Source organism: Indicator indicator, chromosome 25 (assembly GCF_027791375.1).
Source record: "Indicator indicator isolate 239-I01 chromosome 25, UM_Iind_1.1, whole genome shotgun sequence".
NCBI classification, from domain to species: domain Eukaryota; kingdom Metazoa; phylum Chordata; class Aves; order Piciformes; family Indicatoridae; genus Indicator; species Indicator indicator.
The window spans coordinates 16,385,500-16,407,074 of NC_072034.1; the positions used below are offsets into that span (position 1 = coordinate 16,385,500).

At 54.7% G+C, this 21,575-nt stretch overlaps 1 protein-coding gene across 1 annotated transcript in view; it reads left to right on the plus strand.

The window, feature by feature from the left end:
* Positions 1-20,708: 20,708 nt before the first annotated feature.
* The window catches only part of AFF1 (ALF transcription elongation factor 1), an 81,766-nt gene continuing 80,899 nt past the window's right edge, over positions 20,709-21,575 (plus strand). The window contains exon 1 of the mRNA XM_054392467.1: positions 20,709-20,739. Within this exon, the coding sequence (XP_054248442.1) occupies positions 20,711-20,739 (29 nt within the window). The 5' untranslated portion in view covers positions 20,709-20,710. The remainder of the gene's footprint in view (positions 20,740-21,575) is intronic.

Below are 21,575 nucleotides of genomic sequence, written 5' to 3' on the forward strand. Positions count from 1 at the left end.
ATTGTTGTTTTTTCCTTTAATTATGATTATTACTTTTTTTTTTTTTTTAAACTGTAACAATCCAAAGTTATCTCTGACTTCACATGGAGATGGTTCCTCAAATAGTTTTATGCAATCACAGAATCATTTTGGTTGGAAAAGTCCTTTAAGATCATTGAGTCCAACCATTCCCTGCCTCTGCCAAGGCTGGGGCTGAGCCATGGCCCTCAGCACCACAGCTCTGCCTCCCTGAAACACCTCCAGGGATGGGCATTCAGCCACCTCCCTGGGCAGCCTGGGCCAGGCTTTGAGAACCGTTTCAGAGAAGAAGTTTCTTTTAAAATCCAGCCTAAACCTCCCCTGGGGCAACTTGAGGCCATTTCCTCTCCTCCTATGACTTGTTACAGGGAGCAGAGCCCAAGCCCCCCCTGGCTGCAGCCTCCTCTCAGGGAGCTGCAGAGAGCAATGAGGTCTCCCTGAGCTCAGCCTCCTCTTCTCCACACCAAACACCCCCAGCTCCCTCAGCTGCTCCTCCCCAGCCCTCTTCTCCACACCCTTCTCCAACTTGGTTGTCCAGGGGAGCATTACTCCAGCATCTCAATGTCTTCCTTGGAGGCAATGTCCTGAAATTGTGTCAGGGGAGGGTTAGGTTGGAGATGAGGTTGCTGCAAGAGTGGTCAGGGATTGGAAGAGGCTGCCCAGGGAGGTGGTGGTGTCCCCATCCCTGGTGGTGTTCAAGGCACTTTGGGCCATGGTTTAGTGGCCATCGTGGTGCTGGGTTGAAGGTTGGACTGGGTGATTTCAGAGGACTTTTCCAACCCAAACAGTTCTGTCCTTCTGAAAGTGGGAGCTTCTGACTAGATACAAGGAAGAATTTTTGTGTGTGTCTGTGGTGAAACACTGGCCCAGGTTGCCCAGAGAGGTGGGAGATGTTCCATCTCTGGAAGGATTCCAGGTCGGATTGGATGGGGCTCAGAGCAACCTGCTCTAGTTGCTTACTGCAGGGGATTGCACTTGGTGACCTTGAAAGGTCCCTTCCAGCCTACAGCACTGTATGTTCCCTTCCTTTCTTGAAAGTCTGAGCTCTCAAGTCAGTTTCTGAGCATTTCTCTCCCCTCCCAGTACACAAACTGCCTTTGCACAGCTGAATCATTGCTCCCACGTCTGCCTCGCCTGCTGAAGGTGCAGGCTGGGTCCATCTCCCTGGAGCAGGGTATGGTTATTTCAGGGTATGGTTAATTCAGTTCAGGCTGGCCTCTCATTAAAGGCAGCACTGTGCTGAGGTGTGGTGCTAATGATCCAGGCCAGCCACAGAGCAGTCCTGCCTTGGTTAGGTTGCAAGCAGCAGCCTAGAAGCTTCTCAATAGTTCACTTCTGCATTACTTTGAGTGAGAGCTTTTGGAACAGAACCTGCTTGGTCTTGAGTTCCTGATGGCTGCTGTGCAAGGTGTGCAGCTCAGGGTTTAGCAGCTGAGTCATTCCCTCCCCCAGCTGCACTCAATCCTGTGGATGAGGAGAGGTTGTTGGCTCACCTGGGGGATTAGGGTCAGACAGGGAGAGCTTCTTCCCTTGGCAGCTCCTCACTTCCTCAGCTGGAGCTAATCTGCTGATTAAGCTGTGCCCAAAGGTGTGAGACAGAGCTTGGCTCAGCAAGGGCATTATGAGCAGCACCTCATGGCCAAGGGGTTGGTGTAGGACACATGCAAGGTGGCCACAGAAGCAGAGCAGCTTTTGTGTTCTCCTCCAGGTCTTTATGTACAGGATGTGCAGTGCTGACCTTGCTCTCATTTGTTATTCTTATCTCTCTTCATTATTCTTCCCTGAAAGAGCTCTCAAACCCTGTCCCAGGCTGCCCAGGGAGGTGGCTGAATGCCCATCCCTGGAGGTGCTTCCAAGAGGCAGAGCTGTGGTGCTGAGGGCCATGGCTCAGCCCCAGCCTGGGCAGAGTTAGAGAAGGGTTGGAGTGGGTGAGCTTCAAGGGCTTTTCATCTGAAACTATTCTATCATGCTATGATTGAAGAGCTATGATCACAGAATCACACAATTTGAGGGGTTAGAAGGGACCTCTAGAGATCAAGTCCAACACCCTGCCAGAGCAGAGTCACCCAGGAACACATCCAGGTGGGGTTGGAAAGTCTCCAGAGCAGGAGACTCCACAACCTCTCTGGCAGCCTGCTCCAGGGCTCTGCACCCTCACAGGGACAAACTTTTCCCTTCTGTTCCCCTGGCACCTCCACTGCTCCAGCTTGCCCCCAGTGCCCCTTGTGCTGTCCTTGGCCATCCCTGAGCAGAGCCTGGCTCCAGCCCTGCACATCTTTATCCCCAGCAATGAGGGCAGCCCTCAGGCTGCTCTGCTCCCAGCCCCAGCTCCTTCAGCCTGGCCTCACAGGAGATGTTCCACTGTCTCCTAAGTAGCCTGAGAGCTGCTGCTTCTGCAGTGAAAGGTGACATGGGGGTGTGCAATGTGGAGAAGAGGAGGCTGAAGGGAGACCTCATTGCTCTCTACAACTCCCTGAGAGGAGGCTGCAGTGAGGTGGGGGTTGGTCTCCTCTCCCTAGTAACAAGTGATAAAAGTAAATGGTCTCAAGTTGCCTCAGGGGAGGATTAGGTTAGAGATGAAGAAGAATTTCTTTGCTGCAAGGGTGGTCTGGGGTTGGAAGAGGCTGCCCAGGGAGGTGGTGGAGTCCCCATCCCTGGAGGTGTTCCAGAAACTTGGGGCCATGGTTTGGTGGCCATGGTGGGGTTGGGTTGAAGGTTGGTCTGGATGACCTCAGAGAGCTTTTCCAACCCAAACCATTCTGTGATTAAATAAAAGTCTGTGCCTCCTGCTTCTCCCACCTTTGCTGTTTTACTCTCAGGCAGGCTCCTTGTCCTTTCAGGGCTGCTTGTGTACCAGCAGAGGTCACAGTTTCCATGGTTGTTAGGAGGGAACACGGATGAAGGGCTTGGTTTGCTTTCAGATCTGTCCCCTAAACTTCCCAGGCCCAGTCTGCAGCCCCCCTAGCTGCTGCCTGAGGTGGGTGTTGGGCAGGATTCCTGACCTGAATGGCCTTTGCCTTTTAGTGGCTTGCAGAACACTTCTCTGATGGCATTGTACCTGGGGTTACAACCACAAGCTGGAGCTCACTTGCTTCATCCAGTCCTCAGAGTGTTTGTGCTCCTCTTTGGTGTCAGATTTTCCAAGGGGGGTCCCAAAACTTCGAGCCTGTCCCCCAGCCATCAATCATTGTGCTCCCTCAGCACTGGGGGGATGCTGCAGATGGAAAAACTCTTTGAGAGGAGGCTGCAGTGAGGTGGGGGTTGGGCTCTGCTCCCTAGTCTCAGGGGATAGAAGGAGAAGCAATGGCCTGGAATTGTGCCAAGGGAGGGTTAGGTTGGAGAGGAGGAAAAATGTCTTTGCTGCAAGAGTGGTGAGGGATTGGAAGAGGCTGCCCAGGGAGGTGGTGGAGGTGTTCAAGAAACCTGTGGCCATGGTGGGGTTGGGTTGGAGGTTGAACTGGAGTAGCTCAGAGACCTTTCCCAACCCAAACAACTCTGAGTGCCACAAACTGCAAGTGAAACACTTTTGAGTCCTATTACAGCCAGTGGAGATTGTTTTGCTTCTGCTGAGGTGATCTTGCACTTAAGTCCATGGTAAGCAAGCCCAAAGTTATTCCTGGCAGCAGGCAGCTTGCTTTCCTCCACAAGTCCTTGCAGACCACAGCTCAGCTGCACAGGGCACCCATCAGGAAAGCAATGTGGATGGCATCAGATCTGCACACAGCTTGCTTTGCACTCCTGTCCACAAGAGACAAGTTTGGGGCAGATAGGGGATGGGGAGAAATAAGGGTTGGACATAAACTGGGGCCTGGAACATCCATCTGGTGAGGAAAGGCTGAGAGCCCTGGGGCTGGTTAGCTTGGAGAGGACAAGACCTCCCTGGGCTCCCAGCTCTGCTTTTTTCCTTTCCCTGGGCTCCCAGCTCTGCTTTTTCCTTCCGGGCTCCAGCTCTGCTTTTTTCCTTTCCCTGGGCTCCCAGCTCTGCTTTTTTCCTTTCCCTGGGCTCCCAGCTCTGCTTTTTTCCTTTCCCTGGGCTCCCAGCTCTGCTTTTTTCCTTTCCCTGGGCTCCCAGCTCTTGTCCCTATTGTGTGTCTCTGAATTTTGCAGTGCACAATGGTTTTGGAGGGTTACTTTCAGCTGGAGGTTTTGGGTGTTCCACACTTACAGAGCTGAATGCAGAGTGTGTGCACAGCCACACAGACCAAGCTCTACATGGTTGGATTTCCTTTTTTTCTCCTTGCTGTAAGAGAAATTCCAGCCCTCACTGCTCTGTACTGATTTGCTGCTTTGGAAAATGAAGATTTTGGTGTCTTTGCTTGATTCTCCCCTTTTTCCTCCTCTGCTGACTCTATGGAAGGATGCTCATGGGTTGGTCTTTGAGCCTTGAAGCAAAGCTTAGGTGACATCTCCTGAGTCCAGCCTGCTGTTTGAGATGTTGACTCTGTGTTTTGTCTCTTCCAGATGAGATGACTCAAATGGAAGTGTCAGAATGGAAGCTACAGACAAGCAGAGCAGCAGCAACAGCAGCAATAGGTAGGAATGAATGTGGTACAATCCTGGGTCCCCGGTGCTGTGACAGCTTTTGAGATGGTTTGGAAAATAATTACCTCCTCCACCTCCCTCACTGCAGCAATGCCAATGGCTGAGTGGGAGAGGAGGAGCTTCAGCTCTGACATGGCAACTTAGCAGAGAGCTGGGGGCAGGGATCCATCCAGAGGGACCTCCACAGGCTGCAGAGGTGGCCCCAAGCCAGCCTCATGAAGTTTAAGAAGACCAAGGGCAAGGTCCTGCAGCTGGGGCAGGGCAATCCCAAGCACAGATCCAGGCTGGGCAGGGACTGGCTGGAGAGCAGCCCTGAGGAGAGGGACTTGGGAGTGCTGGGGGAGGAGAAGCTGAGCAGGAGCCAGCAGGGAGCACTTGCAGCCCAGAGAGCCAAGCAGAGCCTGGGCTGCAGCAAGAGAAGTGTGGCCAGCAGGGCCAGGGAGGGGATTCTGCCCCTCTGCTCCACTCTGCTCAGACCCCACCTGCAGCTCTGGGGCCAGGGCTGGAGCCTCTGTTGCAGGAAGGCTCTGGAGGGGCTGGAAGGTGTCCCAGAGAAGGGCCCTGAGGATGAGCAGAGGGCTGGAGCTGCTCTGCTCTGAGGACAGCCTGAGAGAGTTGGGGTTGTGCAGGCTGGAGAGGAGAAGGCTGCCAGGAGACCTTCTGGTGGCCTTGCAGCATCTGAAGGGGGCTCCAAGAAAGCTGGGGAGGGACTTTGGAGGGGTGAGGGAGGGATAGGAGTGGGGGGGATGGAGCAAAAGTAGAAGTGGGGAGCTTGAGATTGGATGTGAGGAAGAAGTTGTTGGGCAGGAGGGTGGTGAGAGCCTGGCAGAGGTTGCCCAGGGAGGTGGTGGAAGCCTCATCCCTGGAGGTTTTTGCAGCCAGGCTGGATGTGGCTGTGAGCAACCTGCTGTGGTGTGAGGTGTCCCTGCCCATGGCAGGGGGTTGGGACTGGCTGAGCCTTGAGCTCCCTTCCAGCCCTGCCAGTTCTGTGGCTCTGTGATTTTGTGATGCCTTCTGCAGCTTCAGTCTGTTGTGCAATGGACAGTGCTTGAGGACCTTTTCCAACCTGAATGGTTGTGTGGTTCTCATTGGTGGAGGTGGGCCCTGTCCCCTGGACACAGCCCTAGGGAGCTGAGGAGTTTGCTTGCAGCTCATAGTGCCTTGGTGTTTGCTGTGCCAGCCCTGTTGTGCCCTGCTTGCAGCCTCAGTGTGCAGGGGGCAGTACTGCCAGCTCAGAGCCCTGCCTCTGCCCACCTGGCCCTTCAGCCAAGCACTTCTCCACTATGGGGAAGAAAGGGGATCCTGACCTAACCTGGGGCTCTGCAGGTGTGCATCCAGGAAGGTTTCACACCTGGACACTTCACATGCAAAACTGAGTCTCTTTTCCTCCTTCCCCCCACCCTAGGGGTATTAATTCTTCTTGCAGTTCCCATTTCCTTCTCATTGAGCTCCTTGAGACTGCCAGTGTGCCTCACACCACAGGGCAGAGTTCTTTGTCACAGTGCACAATCAATGCACAGCAATGTGCCCCGGGGGCCAAGAATGACAATGGGACCCTGGGGGGCATTCAGCAGAGTGTGGGCAGCAGAGCCAGGGAGGTTCTCCTCCCCCTCTGCTCTGCCCTGCTGAGACCTCCCCTGGAATATTGCATCCAGTGCTGGGCTCCCCAGCTCAGGAGGGATCTACAGGGATCTGCTGGAGAGAGGCCAAGGGAGGGCTGCAAGGATGCTGAAGGGCCTGGAGCACTGCCTGGGGAGGAGAGGCTGAGAGCCCTGGGGGTGGTTAGTGTGGAGAGGAGAAGGCTGAGAGGGATCTGCTCAATGTCTCTCAAGAGCTGAGGGCTGGGGGGCAGGAAGGAAGGGACAGGGACAGCCTCTGCTCACTGTGCCCTGGGCTAGGCCAAGGGGCAAGGGATGGAAACTGCAGCACAGGAGGTTCCAGCTCAGCAGGAGGAGGAACTTCTGCACTGGGAGGGTGCCAGAGCCCTGGAGCAGGCTGCCCAGAGAGGTTGTGGAGTCTCCTTCTCTGGAGCCTTTGCAGCCCTGTCTGGATGTGTTCCTGTGTGCCCTGTGCTGCATTCTCTGGTCCTGCTCTGGCAGGGGCTTGGACTGGAAGATCTCCAGGGGTCCCTTCCACCCCTAACATCCTGTGAGCCTGTGAAGGGGGGGAGGTGTGGGTTGGTAGAGAGGTTGCCAAGACACCCAAGCTCTCTGCTGCACCTCCTCTGCTATCACTCTTCAAAGCACTGCCTTAATGCATTTTTATTTTTTATTTTTTTGGCAATATATCTGCAAGGAATGGACCTTTGAGGAAAAAAAAAAAAAAGCCCAAATAATTCTGTTTTCTGGATGGCTTCTGGTTGGAATACTGTGCAGGGCAGCCTGATAAAAAAGCAACCCAGAGTCCCAGGCATGGACTCGTTCAGTGTCCTGCATACCTCCCTGTCTCATCCAGGGATTGGATATCAGCACAAAATGAATCTGACAGCTGTAGTGAATCTGAAGGGTACATTGTGTTCTGTACAGAGCTGTTATCTTGATTCAACTGGAACAGAAATCAGGATATTTAACACTCTGCACAGAGAGCTTCCTGACAGCTCCAGTGCCAGAGCCACCTAAGGACTACCAAAAGCTTCTTGCTGTTGGGGTTTTATTGTTTTAACTGTTTGTTAGATGTCAGACTGGCTGTGGAAGATTTGAAGGCATTCAGGATTGAGGAGGGAGTGATGCCAAGGGAGTCTGGAGAGGAGAAGGCTCCCAGGAGACCTTCTGGTGGCCTTGTAGCATCTGAAGGGGGCTCCAAGAAAGCTGGGGAGAGACTTTGGAGGGTGTGAGGGAATAGCTGGACTGGAGGGGAATGGAGCAATCCCAGAGGGACCTGCACAGGCTGCTGAGGTGGCTCCAAGCCAGGCCATGAAGTTCAACCAGACCAAGTGCAAGGTCCTGCAGCTGGGGCAGGGCAATCCCAAGCACAAATCCAGGCTGGGCAGGCACTGGCTGGAGAGCAGCCCTGAGGAGAGGGATTTGGGGGTGCTGGGGGAGGAGAAGCTGAGCAGGAGCCAGCAGGGAGCACTTGCAGCCCAGAGAGCCAAGCAGAGCCTGGGCTGCAGCAAGAGAAGTGTGGCCAGCAGGGCCAGGGAGGGGATTCTGCCCCTCTGCTCCACTCTGCTCAGACCCCACCTGCAGCTCTGGGGCCAGGTCTGGAGCCTCTGTTGCAGGAAGGCTCTGGAGGGGCTGGAAGGTGTCCAGAGAAGGGCCCTGAGGATGAGCAGAGGGCTGGAGCTGCTCTGCTCTGAGGACAGCCTGAGAGAGTTGGGGTTGTGCAGGCTGGAGAGGAGAAGGCTGCCAGGAGACCTTCTGGTGGCCTTGCAGCATCTGAAGGGGGCTCCAAGAAAGCTGGGGAGGGACTTTGGAGGGGGTGAGGGAGGGATAGGAGTGGGGGGGATGGAGCAAAAGTAGAAGTGGGGAGCTTGAGATTGGATGTGAGGAAGAAGTTGTTGGGCAGGAGGGTGGTGAGAGCCTGGCAGAGGTTGCCCAGGGAGGTGGTGGAAGCCTCATCCCTGGAGGTTTTTGCAGCCAGGCTGGATGTGGCTGTGAGCAACCTGCTGTGGTGTGAGGTGTCCCTGCCCATGGCAGGGGGTTGGGACTGGCTGAGCCTTGAGCTCCCTTCCAGCCCTGTCAATTCTACGATGGAAATTGCTCCTGAGAGCTGCCAAGAGCTCGTGGGGTGCAGGCTGGCCCCTGGAGAAGGTGGTTTCTGTTTTTAAACCTGTTTCCTTCAAACAGTGAAGGATGAAGTGTTGTTTTCCTCCCTCTTCCCCAGCAGGGTTTGATTCTGAACATCTGTACAGATGTTCTTTCACAACAGTCTGCACCCAACTTTGTCTCCTCTTGTTAAAGTCAAAATATCATTTTGGTTATATTCTCCCCTGCCCTTTTTCTTTGCCAGTGCTGTTCTCAGCTTCTTCCCTTTGCCCTCCTGGGCTGGCTGCAGCTGTGCTCTGTGGGTCAGACCTGCTGCAATCCAAAGCTTTTCCTTCTCTGCCAAGCAAGGATGTGCTGCTGGCAGGCAGCTTTGGTTCTGGGGAGTGCTAAGCTTTAGAAGGTGCTGCAAAGCCAGGTGAGGGAGAAAGGCTTTGCTGAATCAGGGGCAGCAGTTTTGCTGCCTCAGCCTTCCTCTGACTTGCCATTGCTTGCAGCTCACAGCTTCCTGCCCCTTGTTAAACTGGTTTGAGCCTCTCCTTGCCTCTCTGGGCTCCTGGATTGGGCTTCCTGTCCAGCTGTGCTTTGGAAGCAGGAGTTTGGGGATAAGATTGATCCATCTCCTTTTCTCCACATCCTTGTAGCTGTGCTCTACCATAGCAGTTCCTCAGCTGCTGGTGGAGAAAGGCACAAGGACTGTCAAGCCCTGGACAGAATTGTGTAGGGCTTGGGATTGCCAGCACTGCAAGGATGAACCTCTGCAGGCTCTGTGACCTCTGGACTCTGCAGAGGGGATGCAAGGAAGGAGGATGCTGGCAGCTGGGGAGGCTGATGAAGCTGAGAGGTTAGAAATTGTCATGCTGGAGTGGGGCAGCAGAGCCTTAATCAGAGAATGTCAGGGGCTAGAAGGGACTTCCAGAGATGATCTAGTCCAACCCCCCTGCCAGAGCAGGGTCACCTAGAGCAGGTCACACAGGAACACAGCCAGGCAGGGCTTGAAAATCTGCAGAGAGGAAGACCCCACAGTCCCCTGGGCAGCCTGCTCCAGAGTTCTGTCACCCTCACAGGGAAAGAATTCTTCCTCCTGTTTCCATGGAGCTTCCTATGCCTTCCTATCCCACAGGAATTTCTTGTGCCTCCTCTCTGGAGCCCAGGCCTTGCCTTCTGAGCTGCTGCAGAAGTCTCCTTTGCAAATGAGCAGGATACCCAGAGCTGCTTCAGGCAGAGCCAGGGAGGTTCTCCTCCCCCTCTGCTCTGCCCTGCTGAGACCGCCCCTGGAATATTGCATCCAGTGCTGGGCTCCCCAGCTCAGGAGGGATCTACAGGGATCTGCTGGAGAGAGGCCAAGGGAGGGCTGCAAGGATGCTGAAGGGCCTGGAGCACTGCCTGGGGAGGAGAGGCTGAGAGCCCTGGGGGTGGTTAGTGTGGAGAGGAGAAGGCTGAGAGGGATCTGCTCAATGTCTCTCAAGAGCTGAGGGCTGGGGGGCAGGAAGGAAGGGACAGGGACAACCTCTGCTCACTGTGCCCTGGGCTAGGCCAAGGGGCAAGGGATGGAAACTGCAGCACAGGAGGTTCCAGCTCAGCAGGAGGAGGAACTTCTGCACTGGGAGGGTGCCAGAGCCCTGGAGCAGGCTGCCCAGAGAGGTTGTGGAGTCTCCTTCTCTGGAGCCTTTGCAGCCCTGTCTGGATGTGTTCCTGTGTGCCCTGTGCTGCATTCTCTGGTCCTGCTCTGGCAGGGGCTTGGACTGGAAGAGCTCCAGAGGTCCCTTCCAACCCCTAACATCCTGTGAGCCTCTGCTCCTAAGGCATCACACTATCCCCCTGCCCCTTTTCACCTCAATGGAGAGGACTCCTAAGTGGCAGCAATGGCAGTGGTTAGATGGATTTCTTGTCAGCAGGGCTGGGAGAGCAGGTTGTAATTACAGGCCAGGCTGGACATGAGGGTGTGTGTGTATGTGTCTGAAAAACCTGAAGTGCTGCAGTGAAATGAGATGTTTTGAGGAGCTTGGTAAAAGGGCAGGAGTTTGACCTATTTCTGGCTATAAACAAATCCAGGTCTCACTTCCCAGGCAGCAGAATTCAAGGAAGCTTACTGGCCATGCATGTGACCTAATGAGTTTAATACAGCTTGCAATCCAGTTCTTCATTGGGCCTCTGTGCTTGGGTAAACCTCTGGGGTCTGCCCCCCACACTTCATGGGCTGGCATGTCTTTAGCATGGCATGTTGTCTTTCTGTCCTGAGTTAACAGGCTCTGTATTCCCCTTCAAAATGTCCTTGATTCTGACCTGGGGGGATTTTGCAACAGAAACTAGGTGCTGGCTGCTCTCCAGGATGGGAAGGGGCTACCAGGAGAGCTGCAGCAGGAGAAGTGTGGCCAGCAGGGCCAGGGAGGGGATTCTCCCCCTCTGCTCCACTCTGCTCAGACCCCACCTGCAGCTCTGGGGCCAGGTCTGGAGCCTCTGTTGCAGGAAGGCTCTGGAGGGGCTGGAAGGTGCCCAGAGAAGGGCCCTGAGGATGAGCAGAGGGCTGGAGCTGCTCTGCTCTGAGGACAGCCTGAGAGAGTTGGGGTTGTGCAGGCTGGAGAGGAGAAGGCTGCCAGGAGACCTTCTGGTGGCCTTGCAGTATCTGAAGGGGGCTCCAAGAAAGCTGGGGAGGGACTTTGGAGGGGCTGAGGGAGTGATAGGAGTGGGGGGGATGGAGCAAAAGTAGAAGTGGGGAGCTTGAGATTGGATGTGAGGAAGAAGTTGTTGGGCAGGAGGGTGGTGAGAGCCTGGCAGAGGTTGCCCAGGGAGGTGGTGGAAGCCTCATCCCTGGAGGTTTTTGCAGCCAGGCTGGATGTGGCTGTGAGCAACCTGCTGTGGTGTGAGGTGTCCCTGCCCATGGCAGGGGGTTGGGACTGGCTGAGCCTTGAGCTCCCTTCCAGCCCTGACAGTTCTGTGTTTGTATTATTCTTGCCAAGGCATGGAGTGACAGGCAAGGGGCAATGGCTTCACACTTGGAGAAGCTGGATTGAGATGAGGTAGGAGGAAGCAATCCTTCCCCAAGAGGGTGGTGAGGCACTGTGCTCTCCAGATGGCTGCAGAGCTCTGCTATGGGGCCAGGCTGGGAGAGTTGTGGCTGTTGAGCCTGGGGAAGAGAAGGCTCCAGGCAGAGCTCAGAGCTGCAGTTCAATATCTGCAGGGCAGCTGCAGGCAGGCTGGGGAGGGACTGTTCAGGAGGGGCTGTGGGGATAGAAGCAGGGGCAAGGGTCTGGAAGTGGAGCAGGGCAGGGGTAGGTTGGACATCAGGAGGAAGTTGTGCACAGGGAGGCTGGGGAGAGACTGGAACAGGCTGCCCAGGGAGGTGCTGGAGGCTCCATCCCTGCAGACATTCAAGGGCAGCCTGGAGGTGTCCCTGGGCAGCCTGCTCCAGCTGGAGCTGTCCCTGCTGCCTGCAGGGGGTTTGAAGAAGATGCCCTTGGAGGGTCCCTTCCAACCCAGTGCAGTCTGTGACTCTGAGTCAGGAGTCCCCAAGCAATGAGGTGCAGAGATCTGGAGGTGAGCAGAGGGTAAGGACTTGTGCTGCACTTGTTGCTTGGATACAGCTGAAGGAAGCAGCTTTTCTCCAGGTGCAGCCCTTGAGAGCAGGGCTGGGCATGGTGTCACCACTGCAGGGGCCTCCAGCCCTGCTGATGATGCTCTGGGAAGGTTGTGTCCAGGACCCACTCGGGCCAGCAGTGCTGTGGGCTGAGGGGAGTGAGAGAGAGGCTCCAGGGAGGAGGCCCAGAGAGCTTCTCCTGAACATTAACTCCCTTTTTCCCTGTAAGCAGCTGTTTCACCCCCAGGGTAGGCTTGTCCTGAGGGCTAGCAGGAGTTGGAGTATTTCCTGGTCCTGTCTGGACCCTCGCCTGGGTGTCAGTGATGGTAACATCTGCTGCCTCTGCAAAAACTATTGCGTGGTGCTCAGCCACAGCTTCATCCGAGCCCCAGCACGCACCTGGCACTGGGAGGTGGGCTTAGGTTTGTCTTTTACTGTCTCAGGGGGTTTGATAGGTGAGATGAGGGATGAAATACAGAGGTGGAATAATGATATGTAGAGGTTTGTCTCCTCCTGCCACACTCCCTCATAGCCCTTGTTCTCCTGGAGAGCATCTCTGCTTCTAGGGCAGGTGCCTTGTGGAATGCCCTTTGAGAGCAGAGGGATGAACACCCTCTTAAATCACAGAATGGTGGTGGCTGGAAGGGACCTCTGGAGATTGAGTCCATCCCCCCCTGGCAGAGCAGGGTCACCTAGAGCAGGACACTCAGGAACATGCCCAGATGGGTCTAGAAAGTCTCCAGGGCAGGAGACTCCACAACCTCTCTGGGCAGCCTGCTCCAAAGAAGTTTCTCCTCCTGCTCAGATGGAACCTCCTGGGTTCCAGTTTGTGTCCACTGCCCTTTGTCCTATCCCAGGACACCACTACAAAGAGCCTGACCCCTGCTGCTTGCCCCCCACCCTTCAGCTATTGATAGACATTGATCAGATCCCTCTCAGCCTTCTCCTCCCCAGGCTCACCACTCCCAGGGCTCTCACCAGACATGTCCCAGGCCCTTCATCATCCTTATAGGCTCTGTTGGACTCTCTCCAGTAGATCCCTGCCCCTCCTGAACTGGGGAGCCCAGACCTGCATGCAGTATCCCAAATATCAACCCCTTTTCAGAGTGCTGGAATCAGGAAGCACTTGAACAAGGGATTTCCAAGGAGGGAGGGGAACCAAAACTGACAGAAAGCTTTGGTGTGAGCAAAGCACATTGCTGCTGGTGACAGTTCTACCTGGAGACAGCTTAGCTGTTGTGGCAAGGCTATATAATATAGATTCCCCCTCCCCATTATCTATTGTTGTGTGTGGAAAAAAAAGCTGAGATTTAATTTTATTTAATCTTCAGGGAGATAACCTGTGTGGAAATCAGCAGCCTGAGCTGTCTGGATTGAGAGCATTTCTATGATCAGCTGGAGAGGGGTTTAAAGCAGAGAGCAGCTCTGCCTGTCATGTGTTTATCCATTTGCCTTGGCTCTGCTCTGCCTCTGGGCAGGAATGATGTCCATGGCAGTGTTTACCTTCTCATTAGCTGGTTAGGGACAGCTGACTTGCATGCTGAGATGGAGGAGTTGGAGGTGGGAGAAGCAGAAGTGTAAGGCTTGCTCTGAAGATCTCATGCCTGACAGCTCTTTGGCTATGTGGACTCCAGATTTGCTGGGGGGGAAGGGTTTACATGGGGAGGAAATGTCTTCATTCTACCCCCTTGACTCTGCTCTGCTCAGACCTCACCTCCAATCCTGCCTCCAGCTCTGGTGTCCCCAGCAGGAGAAGGACACAGAGCTGCTGGAGCCAGTCCAGAGGAGGCCACAAAGATGCTCCAAGGGCTGGAGCAGCTCTGCTGTGAGACCAGGCTGAGGGAGCTGGGGGTGTGCAGCCTGGAGAGGAGAAGGCTCCAGGGGGACCTCAGAGCTGCCTGCCAGGACCTGAAGGGATCCTGCAGGAAGGCTGCAGAGAGACTTTTCCTGAGGGTGTCTGAGACAGGCCAAGGGGAATGGTTTGAAGCTGAGGCAGAGCAGGGTTAGAGTGGAGCTGAGGAAGAAGCTCTTCAGTAGGAGGGTGGTGAGACTCTGGCACAGGCTGCCCAGGGAGGCTGTGGCTGCCTCCTGCCTGGAGGTGTTCAGGGCCAGGCTGTGCTGGTGGGAGGTGTCCCTGCCCATGGCGGGGGGTTGGAACTGGATGAGCTTTGAGGTCCCTTCCAACCTGAGCCATTCTGCATGTTAGTGCTTGAGGGGACAGTGGAGTGAGAGTTGTGGCTGGTGTCTCAGGCACTACCATGCTTTGACAAGCAACAGAGATGACACCAGAGATAGATCAGATGAATGCTTTAAGAGGGGGGAAAAAGCATTTTGGTGTGTCAAGAGTGACTGAATAGCATAGGGGGATGGAAGAGATGGGAGGACACAAGGAAGGGCAGTGAGTGGTGCTTCCTCATCTTTTCTTACCTTTGTTCCTACCTTGTAAACCCTTTCCAGCAGTGGCAGTGCTCATATCACATGGAGAGCCTCCTCCTCCTGCCCACTTTTAGCAGAACAAACCCTGCCCATGTTGCATCCACAGCTGCTGGGGGAGGTTCCTGGCTATTTTCACAGTGTTCTCCCCTTCCCACATCCTAGAGAAGAGGGAGCAGCAGTCTCTTACTGCTTATTGATCCTGCAGCTCTCTGATCAAGATGGAGTTGCTTTCAGCAGCAGGTTCCAAAGGCTGCCTTCAGCCATGGCTGCAGAGCTGTGTGTGCAGTGAAAGGTCTTTGAGATGCTAAAGAGGCTGGGTTTGAACTGCAGAGCACACAGCTGTGTGTGGAGATAGGGAAAGGTGGCTGTGTTTCACTGCAGGAACTTTGGGACAGCCATGTGCCCTGGTGGGAGGAGTGTGGGCAGCAGAGCCAGGGAGGTTCTCCTCCCCCTCTGCTCTGCCCTGCTGAGACCGCCCCTGGAATATTGCATCCAGTGCTGGGCTCCCCAGCTCAGGAGGGATCTACAGGGATCTGCTGGAGAGAGGCCAAGGGAGGGCTGCAAGGATGCTGAAGGGCCTGGAGCACTGCCTGGGGAGGAGAGGCTGAGAGCCCTGGGGGTGGTTAGTGTGGAGAGGAGAAGGCTGAGAGGGATCTGCTCAATGTCTCTCAAGAGCTGAGGGCTGGGGGGCAGGAAGGAAGGGACAGGGACAGCCTCTGCTCACTGTGCCCTGGGCTAGGCCAAGGGGCAAGGGATGGAAACTGCAGCACAGGAGGTTCCAGCTCAGCAGGAGGAGGAACTTCTGCACTGGGAGGGTGCCAGAGCCCTGGAGCAGGCTGCCCAGAGAGGTTGTGGAGTCTCCTTCTCTGGAGCCTTTGCAGCCCTGTCTGGATGTGTTCCTGTGTGCCCTGTGCTGCATTCTCTGGTCCTGCTCTGGCAGGGGCTTGGACTGGAAGATCTCCAGAGGTCCCTTCCAACCCCTAACATCCTGTGAGCCTCTGATCCTTTCTTTATACACTACCCCTTCCTTCAGCTAGAACAGTTTTGCTGCTGCTTACATGAAAGATATAATTGAAGGCTAAATATCTTCTTAATTACATAAAAATAAGTGGATCGTCTTAAATAATTAAACACCTCCCTTCCCTTTTCCCCCTGTCTTCTAATCTCCCCAGCTGGCTTTGCAGCAGATAATCACAGCCAGAACTCTGCAGGGCAAGTGGGATCTTTACTTTTGTTTGGAAAACATCTTCCAACTCTTGGCTGGCTCTGCAGTTTGGGTGCTGGATTTGAGCTGTTTCATGACCACTGCTTCTAGTTGCACTTAGGAAGAACCTTCTAGCAGTAAGAACTTTCTAGGCTTTCTCTGAAGCTGTCAGAGGCTCAGCATTTATTATTTGCCACAGTTTGGAAGGAGAAGAATTAGGTTCCTTGGAGTGATGTGTGAAAGGATTTATATATTATACATATTTTTTTTTTTAAAGTACTGATTTAAAACGCACTTCTTGAGCCTTAAGAAGCAAAGCAGCACAAATTTGGAAACCTGCAGCTACTCTTTGGTTGGTTTTTGGAAGCATCCATTGCGCTGAACCCCAAGCTTGGCTTTAAGGTAGGCTGAGTGTCATGGAATCACAGAATGGTAGGGGTTGGAAGGGACCTCTGGGGATCAACTCCCCTGCCAGAGCAGGATCACCCAGGGCAGGTCACACAGGAACACATCCAGGTGGGTCCTGAAAGTCTTTAGAAAAGCAAACTCTTCCACCTCTCTGGGCAGCCTGCTCCAGGGCTCCAGCAACCTCACAGGAAAGAGGAGTTCCCTCATGTTGAGGTGGAACTTCCTGAGTTCCAAGGTGAGCAGGAGTTTGCCCTTGTACCAAACCACTCTCTGGGCTGTGTTAGCTGGATGGTGGCTGGCAGGATGAGGGAAGGGATTCCTCCCTTCTCTCCAATGCCAAGGAGCCCACGCTCCCTTGTAGAGGAAGGACACTGGGAGGCTACAGGAACCACAGCACAGAGCTACCAGGAGAAGCAGGCTGGAGGGCACCAAGTGCAGGAGAGGCTGAGAGCTGGATTTGTTTTCCTGGGCAAGAGGAGGACCAAGGGGGCAGGGGTTACTCCTGTCTGTTACTCCCTGGTGGTGTAGAGAGCAGGTGGGAGCAGACTTCTCTCAGACATGAAAGGATGGGAAGGCAACAAATGTCTTTTGCAAGATGGGAAATTGCAGCATGGCCACTTCTGGTGCCCCCAACACAAGGAGGACATGGAACTGTTGGAGCAGGTCCAGAGGAGGCCATGAAGATGATCAGAGGGCTGCAGAACCTCCCCTGTGGGGACAGGCTGAGAGAGTTGGGGCTGTTCAGCCTGGAGAAGAGAAGGTTCCAGGGAGACCTCAGAGCAACCTTCCAGTACCTGAAGGGGCTCCAGAAGAGCTGGGGAGGGACTTTGGACAAGGGCTGGGAGTGCCAGGCTGAGGGACAATGGCTTTGAGCTGGGAGAGGGGAGAGTGAGAGTGGAGATGAGGAAGAAATTTTTGAGAGTGGGTGTATGGAGAGACTGGCACAGGTTGCCCAGGGAGGCTGTGGCTGCCTCCTGCCTGGAGGTGTTGAAGGCCAGGCTGGATGAGGCCCTGAGCAAGCTGTGCTGGTGGGAGGTGTCCCTGCCCATGGTGTGGATGATCTTGAAGGTCCCTTCCAACCCATCCCATTCTATGAGAGTGAGAACAGGGGCACAGACAGACTGCAGGATCTCCATCCTCAGTGCAGCTTGATCTAAGTTGGTTGTGCTTTGAGAGCAGAAGTTGGATGAATTGATGCCTGGACATCCCAGACACCTAAATTATTCTGATTCTGTCTTGCAAAAGTAAAAAGAAATAATGAAAAACCCAGCAACCAACCACAAATTCTTTTTTTTTTTTTTTTTCCCACCTCTTGTCAATTTATATCCTGTTTAAATTAAACCTTTGGAAATATTTATTAAGGAACCTTCAGTTTCCTGTGCCCTCAAGTGACAACCTGGCAATCAGTCTCCCTTCCCTCAGCACCACCTGCCAGCTGATGAGGGCATATCAGCAGTGGTCCAAGCACTGGGGCATTCTTATGGGATCTGAACCTTATTTCAGGTTGGGGAGATGCTTTACCTGAGAAGAGTTTGCCCTCTGTGAATGCTGCTCCATCACTGGGTAGTCCCCACAGCACTCTTGTGGTTTGGGTCTTTTTTTTTTTTTTTCTGCTTGTAAAGGGATGAAGCCTTCCTGCTTTATGTGCTCTCTTGTGGGTGGTGTATCTGCACAGCATTCCTGCTTTTTGTTCTTCATTTGGCCCTTTCCTGGTAGAAAAAGGCCCTGAGGGTAGGGTGTGCTTCCTTGGGGCTGTGTCTTATCTTGGAAATGTTAAAAATCCCCTGATAAGCAAATCAGTGAGTTCAGCCTCAACACAATAAAAACACTTGAGAGGCAGAAAGCCCCCTCTGAGTTCTGACAGAGTGGAAGGCAGCAGCAAGAGGATGCAGACAATAATTTTCCAGCTTGTTTTTTTCTGTAGTACCTCACAAAAGAGTTTTTATAACCTGACCTGTGAGTAGAGGCTGAGAGAACTGGGTTTGGTTAGCCTGGAGAAGAGAAGGCTGAGGGGAGACCTTCTCAGCAGGGAGCAGCACATGGAGGATGGCTGCCAGCAGGATGGAGACTGCCTTTGGACAAGGAGTCCCATGTACTCCTTTCATCCATCCTCAGAACAACTCTCTGAATCCTTCTGCCCAGCAGACTGTGTCTTAGCCCCACGTTACCTCATTCAGCACGGCTCTGCTCAGCCATATGATGCTTGTAGCAATGCTCACAACAGGGAAAGAGCAAAGGCCATGCGAAGGGAAATCCCTTTCCCACCTCTCTTTGTCATGCACACCCAGAAGTCAGTGCTTGCTTTCAAGCTATGAATCAGGAATCTATTTTGAGCACATGCCAACCCCATCCTCTGTGTACCTGCCCTGTGAGGAGAGGCTGAGAGAGCTGAGGCTGGTCAGCCTGGAGAAGGGAAGGCTGAGGGGAGACCTTCTCAGCATGGAGCAGCACATGGAGGGTGGCTGCCAGCAGGATGGAGACTTCCTCTGGACAAGGAGCTCCATGGCAAAGACAAGGGGGGATGGGGACAAGGTACTGCTGGGGACATTCCCATTGGGCTCCAGAGGAAAATGTTTCCCCATGAGCACAGTCAGAGACTGGAATCATCTCCCATGGGCAGCAGTGGAGTCCCCTCCATGGGACAGTTTGAGCCTCATCTTGCCAGGGTGCTGAGCCAGCTGATTGCAGCTGCACTGGGACCTAGGAGGGTTGGAGCAGAGGGTCCTTGGGGTCCCTTCCAGCCTGGGATTCTGTGTTAGTCTAGATGTTTTAAAGCCATTTGAAATCCTGTGCTTGGAGAAGCTTTCTGTAAATGGACTTTTCAATGTGGTAGAAGCTCTTCCCCTGCTACCCACCGAGTCCTTCAGCACAAGTTGTGCTTTAAAGCAGATGAGGAGGAGGGAGGTGGTGCTGCAGTGTTGGGAGAAGCCTCAGCTCCATAGAGTCTGCTGGGAGAAGCTGAAGGGGTGCTGGATAAAGGTTTTTGCTTGCTTAATTACTAGCTGAGAGGAGGTGCTGGAGTAGTTTGTTTTCATAGTGGTGCCAAGGAGCAGCCAGAGGGAAGGACAGGTCTTGCTGCTCCTTTCTGAGGGAGTCCACCAGCTGTGGTCAGTACTAGAGCCCAGGAGAAACTGCATAACAATTTACTTGGATTTTTTGTGTGAGTGACTGTGTATTTGTATTATTTCTTAGCCTGCAGTTCCAAGCATGGGCACCTGCCAAAATTGGGTTTTTCATGTGCTGGGGTGGGCAGATGGGATTCATGTTGCCATCTGGGTGCTGTGTGTGTTGGGAAAATGTTGAACACTGTGAGCCACTTTCTTCTTATTATTTATTTATTTATCCTATGAAAACAAACAAAATGCAGCAGGCCCTGAGATGTAAGTTTATAAATGACAGGAAGTTGGGAGCATTGATCTGCCTGAAGGTAGGAGACCTCTACAGAGAGACCTGGCCAGGCTGGATCCATAGGCTGAGGCCAGCTTGCATGAGGTCCAACAAGTCAAAGGTCCTATACTTGGGACACAACAATACCAGGCTGGGGGCAGAGTGGCTGGAAAGTGCCCAGCAGGGAAAGGCCTGGGGGTGCTGGGTGGCAGCAGCTGGAGGGGAGCCAGGGGGTGGCCAGGGGGGCAAGAAGGGCAGCAGCAGCCTGGGCTGGAGCAGCAATGGTGTGGGCAGCAGGAGCAGGGCAGGGATTGTCCCCCTGGGCTCAGCACTGGGGAGGCCACAGCTTGAGTGCTGGCTTCAGTTTTGGGGCCCTGAGTGCAAGGAGGACCTTGAGGAGCTGGAGCAGGGCCAGAGAAGAGCAAGAAAGGTGGGGAAGGGTGTGGAGAAGAGGGCTGGGGAGGAGCAGCTGAGGGAGCTGGGGGTGTTTGGTGTGGAGAAGAGGAGGCTGAGCTCAGGGAGACCTCATTGCTCTCTGCAGCTCCCTGAGAGGAGGCTGCAGCCAGGTGGGGCTCGGGCTCTGCTCCCTAGGAACAAGTGACAGGAGGAGAGGAAATGCCCCCAGGTTGCCCCAGGGGAGGTTTGGGTTGGACATTAGAAGAAACTTCTTCACTGAAAGAGTTCTCAACGCCTGCCCAGGGAGGTGGTTGAATGCCCATCCCTGGAGGTGTTTGAAAGAGGCAGAGCTGTGGTGCTGAGGGCCAGGGTTTAGCCCCAGCCTGGGCAGAGTTAGAGAAGGGTTGGACTCAGTGACCTTAAGGAATTGTCTGTGTTGGAAAAGCCTTAAGGTTCTCTGTGGTGCACGGCGGGGAGCAGCCCCCACATCTCCGCTCTCTCCCCGCTCACCCCTCAGCACCCCGGGCACAGGACACCGGCTCCGCGCTTGTCCGGGCCGGGCGGAACATGTCCAAGTAAGGAGCTTGGGCTGTACCATGCGAGCGCGGCCGGCGAGGGGTGGCGAGCGCGGAGCGGGCTGCGGGCGCTGCGGGAGCCGCCGCCCGAGGGGCAGCCTCGGGGGAACCGCGGCGCGGCCCCGGCGTCGCTCCGCGCTGTCCCCCGCGCTGCCCGCCCGGCCCCGGCCCGCCCGCGCCGCCGTGCGGGGACCACCCCCAGCACAAAGTGCCAGGGCCCCGGCGCCCTCCCCGGCGGCCGGGAATGCAGCGAGCCGGCGGAGGGAGGGCGCGGTGCCCGGATGTCGATCAAAATGAGTGTCAGCCGGCCCTGCGCCAGCCAGCCCGGGCCGGGCACCGCGGGGCGCGGGGGGCCTCGCTGCCACTGCCCGCGGGCGGCCTGGCGGGCACCGGGCGGCGGCAGATGGGAGAGAAGGCTCGGGCGGCTTGGGGAGAGGAACCTCATGGCTAGAAGGCGCTTGTCGGAATGAACTTCGCGATGGCTGCCCAGTCGAGGTAGGGCGTTCAGTAACTTGTGTGGCTTCGGGGGGCTTCGTGGGGGGCTTTGCACAGCCCGGTGCCGCTAGCGATGCCCTGGCTGCTGCTCCTGGGGCACAGTTTGCTGTTGGTTTGGGTGCTGCGTTTGGCAGAATCGGGTCTGGAAGCACGTCCTGGATGGATTTCGTTGGTGTGTTCGTTGGCTGAAGCGTCCACCGCCTCCTCCCAGCTTAAACTTCATCAGGGAAACGAAATCTTCGTTGTTCCCTGCCCGACCTCACCCAGGCCAGCAAGTTAACAGCTCTTGGAAATGTTTTCTTCTCCCTTGTGGACTTGGCTGTTGGTTGCGTGTGTGTTTGTTTGTTTGTTTGCCCAGCTTTGTGTTTCTGTGCAGTGCTTCAGGCGGTAAATGGTTTGTAGCTGGTGGGACTTGGGAGAGCTGGGCTGTGGGCAATGGGAGCAGGTTGCGACTCCTTGCCTGCTGGGTTCGGTGGGAACTGCTCCTAGAGAAAGGTGTCGAAAAAACAACGATCCGCTGTAGTTGCTGTCAGGGAGCAAAATCCAAGCGGTTTGGGTTAAATTCTTTCCAACTCGCTGTGCTTTTAAAGAAACAACTTCTTGCCTGCTCTCTGGGGGGGTGAGGGGGAAACTCTGGCTGAGGGCAATTTCACACCCAGCATGGGCGGGGGGAGGGAGCTTCACTGAAGTCACAGCACTTGATGAAGCAGCGCTATTTAAGGTACCTGTTAAATGCCTTTTAGCTTTTACGATGCTTTAATGGGCATTTCAGAAACGCCGAAGAGAGAGAGAGAAACTCCTCTTTTGGCTCTTTTAGTCCCATCCTCAACACCCAC